Genomic DNA, 16,413 nt, shown 5'->3' with positions numbered 1-16,413 from the left:
AAACACTGGTTATGAGCACAACTGGACGTCCGAAACAAAGAGCTTTGTCAACCTAAAATGGGAACGCCCCTCACCCAGACCCCAAGCGTGAAACGAGGCTCCCATTGGTTAGATTAAGAGCCAGCACGCCTCCTATTGGCTGTCGGCTTTGTCAATAAATGTCTGTTGTTCGGGTTGGGAGTAGGCGCCTTTGACAGCGGTCTGCCGCTCCGTTTCAGCCATTGCCGGGGCAACAATTTCTACATTTGTGGAGTTTTTGACGCGACAGGACAGAGTGTATGAAGGTATGTTCAACACGGGGCAGAGTGGAAGTATTTCCATTTGTTTGTTGACTAATTTATTTGGTGCTTTGAGCCAGAAGGGTGGGAGAACTACAGCATATTTGTGACCCATCAGCTCCAATTGAATCGCGTCTGTTGTGATTGCTTGAAACTTGCTATCACATGTGTAAATAATGGCTAGTAAATTCCTTTTATCCCCAAGTTCATGTTAAATGAATGTTTTGGGTTAAGAGAGCAAGCGCCGCAAAAATATTGATGCAGTATTGATCTAGCTATTATCACTCAAATCATTGTTAAGTTAACTAATGTGATATATTTCCACGATGTGCTGCACCTACTCTACATGTAACATGGTAACTAGTTGCCTGCCCCTGTGTTAGACTAGGAGGCTCTTATGCTGTTGATGAGCAACCATACAGTGATTTATTGCTTTGAACACACAAATCAAGTCAGTCTTGGACATGTACCTGTACAATCTTAAGGCAGGTCCTTCCTGGAACAAGCACAGAAGGGCAGAATGAGGGCAATTTTGTCTCAGACTTGAAACATTGCAAGTTTAGTAGTGCTGACTCCCATTCTGTGGGCATCCCTGGAATGTTGGAATGATTCTTGCTGGAAGTTGAGCTAAAGGTATCAGGTAACCTGCATTATTTCACCACATTGACAGGCAACTGTCTGAACCACCACGCTTCTTATAATCTTCATTTATAATATTGCAGTTTAGGATTGGGTCTGCTTGCAAAGAAGCCCATCCATCCATCCATTTTCTACCGCTTATTCCCTTTGGGGTCGCGGGGGGCGCTGGAGCCTATCTCAGCTACAATCGGGCGGAAGGCGGGGTACACCCTGGACAAGTCGCCACCTCATCGCAGGGCCAACACAGATAGACAGACAACATTCACACTCACATCCACACACTAGGGCCAATTTAGTGTTGCCAATCAACTTATCCCCAGGTGCATGTCTTTGGAAGTGGGAGGAAGCCGGAGTACCCGGAGGGAACCCACGCAGTCACGGGGAGAACATGCAAACTCCACACAGAAAGATCCCGAGCCCGGGATTGAACCAATACAGCCAATTAATTTTAAAAGAAACAGTTTGCAGTCAGTTAACAAAAATGTGTATACTATATTTTACATTTCCATAAACCACAGCTAATCTAATCTCACACAAAAATACATCTTGTTACAAAATAATTCACTTTTGCCACAGGATAAAATAAGGAATTTTGGCGAGTCAAGACTGTGGCCCATTTAAAAGTGCATACAAGGATAGTAAGACAGTGCAAAGACAAGGAGGTAAATGGTAAATGGGTAATACTTGTATAGCGCTTTTCTACCTTCAAGGTACTCAAAGCGCTTTGACACTATTTCCACATTCACCCATTCACACACACATTTACACACTGATGGCGGGAGTTACCATGCAAGGCCCTAACTACCATCAGGAGCAAGGGTGAAGTGTCTTGCTCAAGGACACAACAGACGTGACGAGGTTGGTAGAAGGTGGGGATTGAACCAGGAACCCTCAGGTTGCTGGCACGGCCACTCTCCCAACCGCGCCACACCGTCCCGTCCAGGTGGCGAGCAGATACTTTGTTAACGCTCAAACTTCAGTCCACTGTTAAATCAATGATTGAGCAGTTACAAGTAGGGACATTTATGCTGCCGATTTATGACGCTCATGCATTTTTATTACATACAATTGCTTGATCAAAACAAAGTCAATAGTACACAATAACTAAGCAAAATCAAAAAACTAATATATATATTACTCATTGAAATCCAATTTGCTATTAAAGCCCTTCTGTGTCCATATCTGAATTTATAACATATGAACAAAAAAAAGATATATATTTTTAGAAAATGAAAATATTGATCTAATCACCTGCTCAGGTTAGAGCAGTGCTTTTCAATTATTTTCTGTCACGCCCCCCCTAGGAAAATATTGCTTGATCAAAACTAAGTCAATAGTACACAATAACTAAGCAAAATCAAAAAACTAATATATATATATTACTCATTGAAATCCAATTTGCTATTAAAGCCCTTCTGTGTCCATATCTGAATTTATAACATATGAACAAAAAAAATATCTTTATTTTTAGAAAATGAAAATATTGATCTAATCACCTGCTCAGGTTAGAGCAGTGCTTCTCAATTATTTTCTGTCACGCCCCCCCAGGAAAATATTTTGTGCCCCCCTCTCCCCACACTCTCCACTGTGACTATAAATAGTATAATTTGTCTATAACATTGTTATAACTATACCTCTGCATAACATTGTAAGCGTATTTACATTAAAGGAAACAACACACCGGTCTTTCCTCGTCTCCCACCGTGGTTACAGTGAAGCGCTTAATCACATTCTGGTAGGGCAAAAAAAGAACATGTTCCCCGAGGTCACACGGGCCCCCCCTGGTATTGCACCGCGCCCCCCCAGGGGGGCCCGCCCAACAATTTGAGAATGGAAGGTTGTGAGTTCAAACCCCGGCCGAGTCATACCAAAGACTATAAAAATGGCACCCATTGCCTCCCTGCTTGGCACTCAGCATCAATGGTTGGAATTGGGGGTTACATCACCAATTGATTCCCGAGCGTGACCACCGCTGCTGCTCACTGCTCCCCTCACGTCCCAGGGGGTGAACATGGGGATGGGTCAAATGCAGAGGATAATTTCACCACACCTAGTGTGTGTGTGACTATCGTTGGGACTTTAACTTTAACTTCATAGTATCGTTCATATAATGGTAATCCATGGTGTCGACACTACCAATTTAAGGATGATCCACCCCGTTATGTGTCATATACTGACTGTGACAATGTTGACACAAAAACACAAGATAATGATACTTGATAAGAAGTTTAGTTTATTTACCCTAATGTACGTGATTATTATTAACTTCGGGGAGCAGCTCTACACTGTCTTTGAAGATAGACAATGAGCTGTTAACTTGTCAGCCTCGGGGACTTAAAATTAATACCATGATGATAAATGTAATACATTACTAGGGATAGTAATTAATGTGTTACTTAAAAAAAAAACTTCAAATATCTGGCATAATGCAGTTGAGATAAGTTCCTTAAGAGAGCAGCGTGTGCGCCTGTATATGTGTCTTTTAAAGACGGTGCCTGTTGTCTAGTGTTATTGTGGTTATTGTTTAAGTTTATTTCAAACATGCTATACAGATTGCCGAAATGTTTACTCTAGTTTGATAACATTTGGGTGGATGAATTTTAGGAACAAAATGCTAATTAAAGGGTTAAAATTTGTATTCGCATGTGTGCTACTTTTTTTTCAATACTCCCACAACCTATTTTTAGTCGCAATTGCGACTAAAATGCTCGCACTGTAAAGCCCTGTCCCACCTGGATAGTTGGTCACCTTTGGCATTCAATTTCGACCCGGAAATGGTGAGAAAGACACAAAAAGATGTGTGTTTTCACACCCTTTTTTCCAGGATTATGATTAATTCTTTATCTAAACAGGAATATTTAGACATTTTATCAGTCAGCATCCCAGTGATGGCAGACATTGTACAGTAAGTGATGTTTTATTATGTTTGTTGGCTTGCATGAAATTTGCAGTGAGTAGTAATCAGTGATGTTGTGGAAGGAAAAGCGAACGTAGTGAAGCATTTGTGAAATTAATGCGCCGCCGAAAGCTTAAAATGACCAAAATACGTAACTATTACATACCAAAGTTTTTAGAATTTTTATAGCTCATTTTTATTACCTATTTTGTGTTATAAGTGTTTTTATGTTGCACGATTGTACCAAGAAAAAATTCCTAGTTTGTGAACCCATTCTTAAACAATGGCAATAAAACTATTCTGATTCTGATTCTGATGTTATTATGAATGTGCCTGTTACTACATTACATATATTATGTACTTACAGCATGTATATAAAACCTTAATGTAGGTGTTAGGATGTTTTTTAAGGGCTTTATAGGCAGAGTAGAGCAACTCCCATTGGCTCCATTGTAAGCAAACTTTTTATCGCATTTATTTACTAGTTAGAATGCATAAAAAATGTATTTATGCTTGTCTTATATAAGGATTGTGAATGATAGGCAAAATTCCAAAAATAATGTAGTTCCCTTTTAATGAAAAGAAAAAAGAAGAGAGGAAACGTGTTGTGTTAAAAGAAAAGACCTTGGTTCCTTAGTGATTTAACATGCAGGAATGCTAATGTCTCCTAGTTAATAGCCCAGAAAAAAAGTCTGTGAGACTGGAATTGTGTATGAAAAGCACTATATATTACATTCAGACTGAGCTGTTGTTCAGAAACATTAAGGACATTGCACCAGAACATGCGCAAATCACTGCAGCGACAAATCACAAGATAATCTTGACACAACACATTCCACAAATAATTTTACCAGAATATTAAAGTCAGGGTTTGTGTGTATTGTAGTGCATCAATTATGTAGTAAACAGTATGATAGTTCTAGCAAATCCCTAATTGTTAAGCTTTTAGGTATTAGGTCTCTCACTCCACTCCATATGTCTCACTATCTTCAGGAGGACACGATGAACGTGGAGGCTCTGAGCAGAGCAGAGCTGCTGACGCTCCTCAGTATCTTAGAGGGAGAGCTGGAGGCCCAGGAGGTGGTCATTCATGCCTTTAGGGTAAGTACAACTATCACATCCAAATCTACCATTAGACACTAATATTCAATAGCTGCTAATGTGTCTTAGTTATCTTTTAAAGTACCAATAGAGTGGAAAAACAAGTTGCCTCTATATTGAAGCTATTATTATATCAGATTTTTGACAGCAAAAGACTTCCAAAGTTTGCGAATAAATAGATATGATCAAAATAGTATCAATCCCACGGTCATTCCCGAAACATTTTGAGAGATAATGAGATTACGTGATCGCGTAACATCGCGCTACGAACCAAAGATCCTTTCCACATCAATAACAATGGTAATCAAGCAGACTTTATGAGAGCCAACAACGATTACTTTGGGGAAAATTATGATCCAGAACCTTATATTTTTGAGCCCAAACACAAAGAGGATAAGCAATAAGTTTTAGAAAGTCGACTGCTACCCGGATGCAGCTTTATTGTGACACTAGCATCTGCAGCATTGCTCGGTGCTAAACATACAAACCATATTAAAACCATATTAAACCATAATAAAATAAACACTTACTGTAATATTTCCACTCTGTCTAGGATGTCGAACGACGGGACGCTCACATAATTCAGTTTCGATGAAAATTAAATCGCAATCCTCATGAAGGGTTAAAATAATGTTGTTGCAACAAGCTCTTTTGTGTCTTTTTTGCCACCTTGGGAATGTGAAACTCGACCAGCCTCTCGGTCCCTAGCCACATGTGTCTACTACCAGGTGAGAGATGCATGAATTATAATCTACAATTTACTTTTAGCAAGTTTGATACAAAGCAGAAGCAGTGTGTCAACAATAGCATTAGCTCACTGCTATCAATGCACCACTAAAATAGTCCGTCTGTGAATGGGAAGTGATAAGATTTTTCCAATTCTGATTCCACTTTCGATTCTGCTTTAAGATTTGGTTCCTTAGTTTAGAGGTAACATGACCTTACAAAGCCTACAGTGAGGTCACATACGTAGCATAGAAGAAAAAAAGGTACTTTTTGAAAATAAATGTAATAAATAAATATTCTTCTGTAGAATTTAACAAAATAAATCATGTGGAAATTACACAAGAATGTAACATTTAGTAAGATGTGATATTTTATTACATGCAACATGAGATGTGTCAAGCCTTTATTGGTTATCATTTTGATGATCGTGGCTTACAGTTGATTAAAAACCTTTATTTAAAAATCTCTGAAAATCAATCAATCAAAGTTAATTTATATAGCCCATAATCACAAATGTCTCAAAGAGCTGCACAAGCCACGACATCCTCGGCTCAGATCCCACATCAGGGCAAGAAAAAACCCAACCCAATGGGATACAATGAGAATGTGGGATTTCAAAAAATGTAAGCCAATATCGTCAAAATGATAAGGCTTGACATACCTCACTTTGCATGTAATGAGTTAACATCACAGATTAGTTTCACATTTGAAGTTAATTGCTAACATTTTTTGAGTTTCACCTGTATAATAAAATGACTGAGAGAAAATCTGGTGGAAGGAAAACATGCAACTTTTCTCTGACTACAATTGAACATTCACCTACCGAAAATTAGGAGTGTACCTACCGTAGCAAATGGGTGTAAGCTTTTGACCACAAACTTAGTCTCTGTTTGGTGACATTCGTCTAGCGGCAGGCGTAAACTGGAGCGAGTAATGCCCGCCTCGGAGCCGGTCAGAATCTGTTTCTCGTCATGCTCATCTAAATGAGAAAGCATTCAATTTAACAAATAATAGCGCTAACATGACAGGCGGTGAGTTATTACCTGTTGTGTTCAGATGATGTGCTCGTGTTACTGCTGCCTGGGATGAGATTGGAGCAGTTCAAAAACGCGACTCTCCTTTATAAATGTTGCATGCTTTGTGTTCAAATGTATTAGCATATTGCTCGTATGTCCTCCTCTTTATGAAGTAGCAGCCTTATACTTATTACAAGTAGCGCTTTTGCAATCTTTTCTTGTAAAATGTTAGTGTTTGTTGTGACCGGACAACGCCATTTTGCGATCTGACGTATCTACGCACTTTGAAGAACCTTTAAGAGAATTGCTTGACAAAATGGCAAGTGGTTGCAAGGCATTGAGACACTGGGAACTGGTTCTGTACAAGAACCAGTTTTCAATTCCCATCTCTACACCCATATTTGGTTAATTTCCAGGTCACAACATGTAAATTAAGTATTGTTGGCCGTTTCTGAATGTCTTTAGAGAGGGTATAATGAGCGCAACAGAGGACCCTCGATCTTTTGACCCAATTGTTGAGTTATTTTTTTCATGGCTTACATAAGGATTATGAATGATAAACAGCACATCTCTTTCAAAATGTTGCGTATTTCCAGTATGGCTGATCTGATAATATGGTCAGAGTGCAGAACTTTTACTCCAGTGACGTAGATTTACAGAAATTGTCAAAGATATTCGGAGCCAACTATTGAAAATGGCTGACTGACTTTGTGGCATTTTGTGATGTTTAGACCGTATTGTCACATACTTTGCGGATTGTATATATAACTGGATATGGTTTAATGGATACAATAAAACACAAACAAGCATATAAAGTCAACTTGTTTTTCCACTCCACTGCTACTTTAAGGGGGACAAATGATGATTTTCAACTTTCCTGACTTATAAATATTGGTACAATGTCGGATACTCATGTTGAACAATGTCAAAGCGTCACTTCATAAGGTTCATGCATTGGGGGCATGAGCTTGCATGCAGGTTTAGATGCCTCTGAACACTGTGTTTTACAGTCTTTTTTTATGTATGGCTACATTGTGACATTGCAGTGAGGTGGACGTACATGTGTGGTCATTCTTGGACATGCTGTGTCTAAGCGAGACTGCTGCCACTGGAGCTTCCGTATATTTTTTCTCCTCTCATGCCTTCCCGCCTGCTCTGCTCTATGTCTATAGAAATAATTCTACAAAATAAGCACTTCCTTGTTCATTTGTCCACAACCATTGGGCGGCTACAAAATTGGATTGCCCACTAGATTCCGATGGAAAAAGATGGCGATATTACTATTTGGTTTGAGGAAACACAAGATAAGGGAGTATAAAGTATTATTTTAATCCGATCTTGGCACGCGCATAATACCACCAACGTGCAACATGCAGTTACATAAAAGCTGGCAAAAGCAGCCTTTTTTATGCAATGCTGTATTGATCCAAGAGTTGGCAGGTGTACCCAATGTTGTGACCGGCAAGTCTATATTGTTTATGAAGTTTATTTCGACCGTGGCTGAAAACAAAATGGCGGTAATGTTTGCCTTAACAGTGTAACATTTTTAAATTTAAATTTTAATTATCTTAGGGAGGGCGAGGCATGGACTGTTTAAACTGCAATCTGGAAACACCTCCGCAAATGAACATCTTGCAGACAGACCAAAGAAACGGGTTATAAATGTGAAAGAGAGGCAAAATTCATGCAATATCTACAGCAAAGCATATCAAATACATATTATATTGACCACAAGGAAGTGTCTTAAAGGTAGATTAAATTCATTTTAGGTACCCTTTAACGGCTAAAATGAACCTGACTCAGCATTACACTTGCCAAAAGAATGTCAGCCAACAGAGAGTGGAAATGTAAACAGGAAAACGAGGAAACAGATGTAAAGACAATGGTGCAGGATTCTTGCTAGTTCCACCAATGTCAACATTATTACTGTTTACTGAGTCTGGAGTGAAATGGGTGATTTGTTCACATATGTTGTAATCTTGGAAAATGGTCCTGTAACTGAAAATGTCTCTAGTTCTGGCAAATTAACTGGACACATTTCCATTTAAGAGTCCAAACTGGGATAATTACTCGGTCAATTTTCCAAGGCATTCCATTAATCAACAAAGCAGATGTTGTTTTTATGGTTATTTTCATACAGGTAGTCTAAAAGTGGTTTGTAACATGGGGACAGGCCCTTCTAAAAACTCAGTCCAATTAATTCTGCTTTGATCTCCCACAGCTGCTGAGAAATCAGTAATATTGAAGACTGTTCTTCAGATGCGCTTGGTTGGTAACCCACAGTTACAATGCTTTGCTGCTGGCTTATTTGGCTCTCTCCAGACCTCTGACCGCTTTTCACACTCACGGCCACAGCAGCTGATCCATGCTTGGATGGAGTGGCTAAATGCTGTATGCCCTCAAAGCATGTCTTGTAGATGAGGTTCTAATGAGCGAAGCAGCCATGTTTCAATCTTGCCAATGAAGCCGATCTATCCATATGATAGATAGATAGATATATAAATAAACACTTTATCGATCTCCCATAGGGGAAATTCGGGTGTCCAGTAGCATAAAAAAATATCCACTTATACCAACAACAAAAGTAAATACTTACTTCTCAAAGATATCGACAACAGTAGTAAAATGCACATGTATAGTTCAGACAGATCTGTTGTACAGTTTTACGGCCAAAAGAACAAAATATCTCTTAAACCGTTCCGTTCTGCAGTGTAATGAGAGGAGCCTGTTGCTACAGTTACTTCTCTGGGCGGTCGTAGTGTCAAAATATGTTTAACATCAGACTGTTCACATCAAAAGACCTCAGCCTCCTCAAGAAGAAGAGTCTGCTCTGACCTTTCTTGTACATAGCATTTGCCTGTGTTGACCAGTCCAGTTTGTGGTCCAGGTGGACTCCCAAGTACTTCTACAACTGGACCACTTCAATGTCTTGTCTATTTATTTTGACCGGCTGATGAGAGGAACTACTTCGAAAGTCAATGATTATCTCCTTGGTCTTGGACATGTTAAGGATTAGACCATTTCTCTTGCTCCAGTCTGAGAAAGCAGCCACCAGGACCATGCCCTCACACATGCCACAACAGCGGTATCATGTAGCAGAGTTGTGTGCAAAGTCTGCAGTATAAATTGTAAAGAGGAAGGGGGCCAGAACGGTACCCTGTGGTGCCTCCGTATTGCTTACCACAGTTTCAGAAACACTCCTCCATAGCCTGACATACTGTGACCGTCTCGTTTGGTAGTCATAGATCCAGTTGGTAAAAATAGGATCAACTCCGATCCTCACCAGTTTCTCCCTTCGTAAGAGAGGCTGGATGGTTTTAAACACACTGGTGAAGTCAAAGAACATCAGCCTCACATAGCCTCCAGTTCTCTCCAGGAAGGACACAGACCAATGGAGCATGTAGAGGGCCGCGTCGTCCACTCCTATGTCCTCCTGCTCTACCTGTGGTTTGAGCAAACGGAGTACTAACCTCTCAAAGGTCTTCATAATGACAGATGTTAGCGCCACTGGTCTGTAGTCCTTGCATCTTACTGGCCTCACTACAATGGGGATGGCACAAGGCAGGAAGTTTTCCAGCAGGCAGGGACACATCCAATTTAAAGACTTTAATTGAAGGTGGTATGAAGAGGCAGAGCTAACTCCGATGCACATTCCTTAAGCGGCCTTGGTGTTATTCCATCAGGACCGGCAGACTTCCTCCCCTGAAGCTGTCTTAGCTCCTTACGGACCTCCTCCACAGTGAAAGTGGTCACAGCAGCAGCGGAGATGGTGTAACCGCTGGGTAGAGCAGAACAGGACACAGCAGCAGAGAAGGAGCAGCTGCTAAGTGGAGTAGGACAGGTCACTGCAGTAGCTGAGGTGGAGGAGCCGCTGAGTGGAGCGGGACAGGTCACAGCAGTAGAAGAGTGGACAGGGGAGGAGTCAGACCTGTTGTAAAAGCAGTTGAACTCATCTGCATTACCAGCCACTTCACTGCCCTTCTCTTTGTAGCCAGTAATGGCCCTCATGGCCCTCCAGACTTCACGTGAGTTGTTATTCTGCAGTTTCCCCTCCAGTCGCACCTTGTACACTCACCTTCCCTGTCTCAATGTCCTTTTCAAGTTATGTTGGACAGTTCCCGCTTTATCTATCACCTGCCTTAAAAGCTAGTTTATTTAAGTTCAAAGTGTGTTTATTGTCACTTGTGATCCAAGGTTTATAATTTGGTAAACAGCAGACAGTTCCTTTCGGCACTGCGACATCTGCGCAGAAATTAATGTAGTCTGTAACACAGTCCACAGCCTCATTAATGTCCTACCCTGAGCCCACCAGTATATTCCAGGAGATTCAAAGCAGTCTCTTAGAGCATCACTAGTTTCTGTTGTCCATTGTCTGAATGATCAACTGGCTATGGGCATCCTGATTACTTTCGGATCAGATTTGCCTAAAGGGGGCATTGCAGCTACACTATAAGCATTTTTACACAATTACATAACAAAAGTCTAGCTGTATACTGTGTAAAGCCACCCAAATGTGAGCTCACATCAACATTATTAAAGTCCCCGGATATTACAATCAAAGCTGCCGGGTGTATTGATTGTATTTTAACGACTGCATCCTGTATGATGTCACAAGCTGTTTCTGGCACAGAGCTCGGAGAGATGTAAACAATAATGGCGACGATGTGAGAGAATTCCCAAGGAAGATAGTAGGGTCTGATACTGACCACTAGCAGCTCTTTTTCCCGACAACAGCTCTTCTGTTTCACAGTTATGTGACCGGGATGGCACATAACTGACAAGCATAGGAAGTCCACTACCCTTCAATTTATTGCACGCTTTTGAGTCTCTGTCAGCCCTGGTAAGAGAAAAGTCGGTAATGCTAACAGCTGCAGCGGGTATGTTGTCATTCTGCCACTATTCAGACAGAAAATAACGACTACAGTCCATCTAAAATACGCCAAACTGGATGCATGTGTGACATGACCAAGTACTGTACTTGGGGGAAACGGACTGTCCCTCATTGTCCATCCTCTCTTTGGGTAGCAAAGTTTTGCTGATTATTCATTGCTTTTGTTTCATCCTCCCCTTTACTTGTGTTACACAGCAACATTACAGGACATCAGCCCAAACACACGCCCACACACACACATTCACCAGTGGTCTCTGGTGGGCCCCTTAGAAGCTGTGTGTTGACTATTTGGCGGATGTATATAGTCTGCTGTAATCACTGACTTCCTTTCTTCCTCTGTGGCATGTCCTCTAATGCGTGTACAAGTATATCTGCTGGGAGTATAGCATTAAGTCTGACTTAATAAAAGTTAAAGCGCCTCATAATGAATGATTTGTCATCCAGGGAGTCAGCAGTACACACTTTATTATCCTGTTTTGCTTTTCATTGACACAACGGAGAAGAAGCCTTGAAGGTTACCAATTTGTTTGTCTATAGTGCTGCTAAACTAGATCTATCCACTTATCTATTTTCTTAGCAGGACACAATTTTAAGGTGATCACCTCAGCTATAAAAAACAACAAAGGATACTGGTCTTGTGTTTAATTATTGTAAATATTGCACCAACAGAAGATCTGTTTTAGGTTCCACTTTAAAAGTACTTGGATAAGCAAGTTCACGAGAGGGAACATTCCTAAGAACATGACACCAGGTCAGATTCAATGGGAGTGGCAGATCTTTTGAGTTGTCTTTATCAAATGTCAAAAGCAAATATGCTCCGTCTAACATGAATGTCACAAAGGGATTGGTATCTCAAAAGGAATGTGATTTTAAGATAGGAAATTGGTTTTAGAGCTTTTCTTCTATGCCAAATTTACTGGAGCACTTATTTATTCATCCTAAACTTAGAATGCCAAATATTTAAACAATGGTCCTCTTGTTTCTTTTGCTTGTAAGATTTGTCTTTTTACATTTCTAAATACCTTACATTTACATGATTAAAATGATGCGGTCCACCGTCACAGTTTTTTAAAATCAGTCATATTATGTCATATCCTCGTTGAGCCAAACAGTACTTTATGAAGAGGTGTTTTTCTAAGTCCAAAAACTAATGTCTGACTAGTGTGTGCAGATTGTGTGTCGTTTTTCATCATTAATAAGTGTACCCTAGACAGATAATTTTCAAGTTTTAACACCATGGACAGCAATTAATTTGCTTTAACGTGTTTTAAACTTTATGCTTTTTTAAACTGCTCAACACAACAAGGACAAACATGATTTAATGACAATATATAAAACAATGCATACTGTGTGTTAATGTCTCACCAGATTTAGTATTTTGTAGAAATACAGAATTTGTATTTCTGCTTTAGGAGCACTTGCATTCAGAAGAGGAGGTACACTTCCATGGTTAGATAACAATTTCACGCATAAATAACACAAAATGTGGATTGTTTTGATCATGCTTTGATTGTCAAAGATGTTTGATAATATCCATCCTTCCATTTTCTACTGCTTGTCCCGTTTGGAGTCGTGGGGGGATTCAAGCCTATCCCAGCTGTAATCTGTGATATTTCTACCTGAATAAATGCTTCTGATATTCTGTAAATTACATGTTGTACAAGTTAATGGTCTTTATTGCTGCATGATAATGTTTGAACCTTCCCTATTAATTAATCAAATGTAATATGCAGCCTGCTAATCATTTTGTAATTGAATACTCAACAAGAATATGTTAAAAGTATTTCTACAATATTTCAGCCAGTCAAAAAAATCTCCACCTTGCCCCCAAATATTCCTCAACTGATGTACTGGCATTTCTTTAGGTGCAAATATCAGAGAACAACATTACAAAACATCTCTGACAAATAGGGATGAGTACCTGTTCACATTTGAATCGATACGGTACCGGTTCCCGGTACTTGGGAACCGATACCGGTACTCAACGGTACCAATTGTACTTTTGTGTGTGTTCATGTGGTAAACATTTTTTATTTGTGTAATAAAAAATCTTAAAATGTTTAAATAGAACGTATTTATTTCTCTTAATCAATCGACCATCGAGTATATCAAAACAATATCCAATTGTTTGTACAGTAACCTGTTTGCAATTGTTTAACACATTTCTTCAACATAAAACACTTAACTACAACAATGCGGTGTTATTTTCTTAGTATTGCAAAACATAAATCCCGGCTCCATCTACTCCTTTCTTTTTCCATCTGGAAAATATGTGCTGGGGGTCTATGGGAACAATTACAAAACAAAAAACCAGTGAAGTTGGCACGTTGTGTAAATCGTGAATAAAAAGAGAATACAATGATTTGCAAATCATTTTCAACCTATATTCAATTGAATACAATGCAAATACAAGATACTTAACATTTGATCTGGTAATCTTTGTTATTTTTTGCAAATGTATTTATTTCAGGTAATCCCTAGAAGCGCACATTTTATGGACAGGGACCCACAGTTAAAATATACATTATCATATAATATACAAAACCCAAAACCAGTGAAGTTGTCTCGTTTTGTAAATCGTAAATAAAAACAAAATACAATGATTTGCAAATCCTTTTCAACCTATATTCAATTGAATACACTGCAATGACAAGATACTTAATGTTCGAACTGGAAAACTTTATTTTTTGCAAATATTAGCTCATTTGGAATTTGATGCCTGCAACATGTTTCAAAACAGTGGCAAAAAAGACTCAGAAAGTTGAGGAATGCTCATCAAACACTTACTTGGAACATCGCACAGGTGAACAGGCTAATTGGGAACAGGTGGGTTCCATGATTGGGTACAAAAGCAGCTTCCATCAAATGCTCAGTCATTCACAAACAAGGATGGGGCGAGGGTTACCACTTTGTGAACAAATGCGTGAGCAAATTGTTGAACAGTTTAAGAACAACATTTCTCAACAAGCTATTGCAAGGGATTTAGGGATTTCACCATCTACGGGCCGTAATATCATCAAAAGGTTCAGAGAATCTGGAGAAATCACTGCACGTCAGCGATGATATTATGGACCTTCGATCCCTCAGGTGGTACTGCATCAAAAAGCGACATCAGTGTGTAAAGCATATCACCACATGGGCTCAGGAACACTTCAGAAAACCACTGTCTGTAACTACAGTTCGTCACAACATCTGTAAGTGCAAGTTGAAACTGTACTATGCAAAGCAAAAGCCATTTATCAACAACACCCAGAAACGGCGCCGGCTTCGCTGGGCCCGAGCTCATCTAAGATGGACTGATGTAAAGTGTAAAAGTGTTCTGTGGTCTGACGAGTCCACATTTCAAATTGTTTTTGGAAACTGTGGACGTCTTGTCCTCCGGAACAAAGAGGAAAAGAACCATTCGGATTGTTGTAGGCGCAAAGTTCAAAAGCCAGCATCTGTGATGGTATGGGGGTGTAATAGTGCCCAAGGCATGGGTAACTTACACATCTGTGAAGGCACCATTAATGCAGAAAGGTACATACAGGTTTTGGAGCAACATATGTTACCAGCCAAGCAATGTTTTTTTCATGGACGCCCCTGCTTAATTCAGCAAGACGATGTCAAGCCACGTGTTACAACAACGTGGCTTCATAGTAAAAGAGTGCGGGTACTAGACTGGCCTGCCTGTAGTTCAGACCTGTCTCTCATTGAAAATGTGTGGCGCAGTATGAAGCCTAAAATACGACAACGAAGACCCCGGACTGTTGAACAACTTAAGCTGTATATCAAGCAAGAATGGGAAAAAATTCCACCTGAAAAGCTACAAAAGTTGGTCTCCTCAGTTCCCAAAGGTTTACTGAGTGTTGTTAAAAGGAAAGGCCATGTAACACAGTGGTAAAAATGCTCCTGTGCCCACTTTTTTGCAATATGTTGCTGCCATTAAATTCCAAGTTAATGATTATTTGCAAAAAAAAAAATAGTTTCTCATTTCGAACAATAAATATCTTGTCTTTGCAGTCTATTCAATTGAATATAACTTGAAATGGATTTGCAAATTATTATATTCTGTTTTTATTTACGATTTACACAACGTGCCAACTTCACTGGTTTTGGGTTTTGTAAGTTAAAAACAATTGAGCAAAAGAGGATGGAGTAAAAGACCTTTTCTTTTTTCAAAAGTATTAAACCACAAAAAGTGAAGCAAAAACTTTACATTAACATTCCAAAGTACAGTACGAGGAACCAAGCTAATTATGCAAGTTAAGCTATTGCAAGTTAAAATGCAAAACTGACGCATTCTTATACAATAGGCTTTTTACCTGGAGCAGACGTAGAGAATGATGTTGCTATTATTGTCACCAAATGTTACCGCCATTTCTTCCCCCGTGTTGTTTGCTGCAGCCGAGTCTCTAAAAGGTGCCAACTGCAGGAGTTGCAGCCGTATATCTAACTTGGCTGTCAAAAAATCTGCACTCTTCAGCCATTAGAACAATCCTGTGTTTAACCAGGTGCTTCCTCAGATTGGAAGTATTCCCGCCACTTGCCTTGATTCTTACGTCACAAATATTGCAGTGAGTGTAATCTGCATCGGCATCGCATTTAGAAAGGACGAGCCACACTTTCGAGCGTTTCCCATTTGTCATGGTTGGGTGCAGTTCCCCTTTAAGGCTGGTTGGTCTTTGTTATCAGCAGTCGTTCTGGGTGTCAAATAAAATTATACAGTTATAATACCTAATACATAGCTTGTGTTAATATACACTGGTCTGAGGGAAATGTTTACAAATGAACAGCATGGTAGTTAAGAGACTAAAAGCCCATTTACTTGTTATTCCTTAGATTATATTCAGTGTGAGTATTTGATGCCGCATTCGTTTTTAACTC

The 16,413-nt window shown here is 39.6% G+C and overlaps 1 protein-coding gene across 1 annotated transcript in view; it reads left to right on the top strand.

Moving 5' to 3' along the window:
- The first annotated feature begins 160 nt into the window (after window positions 1-160).
- Window positions 161-16,413, top strand: part of cttnbp2nlb (CTTNBP2 N-terminal like b) — a 47,644-nt gene continuing 31,391 nt past the window's right edge. The window contains exons 1-2 of the mRNA XM_061980274.1: window positions 161-284; window positions 4,807-4,914. Of these exons, the coding sequence (XP_061836258.1) occupies window positions 279-284; window positions 4,807-4,914 (114 nt within the window). The 5' untranslated portion in view covers window positions 161-278. The remainder of the gene's footprint in view (window positions 285-4,806; window positions 4,915-16,413) is intronic.

Source organism: Nerophis lumbriciformis, linkage group LG01 (assembly GCF_033978685.3).
Source record: "Nerophis lumbriciformis linkage group LG01, RoL_Nlum_v2.1, whole genome shotgun sequence".
In the NCBI taxonomy this organism is placed as follows: domain Eukaryota; kingdom Metazoa; phylum Chordata; class Actinopteri; order Syngnathiformes; family Syngnathidae; genus Nerophis; species Nerophis lumbriciformis.
This window is presented reverse-complemented; position numbering and strand designations above follow the sequence as displayed.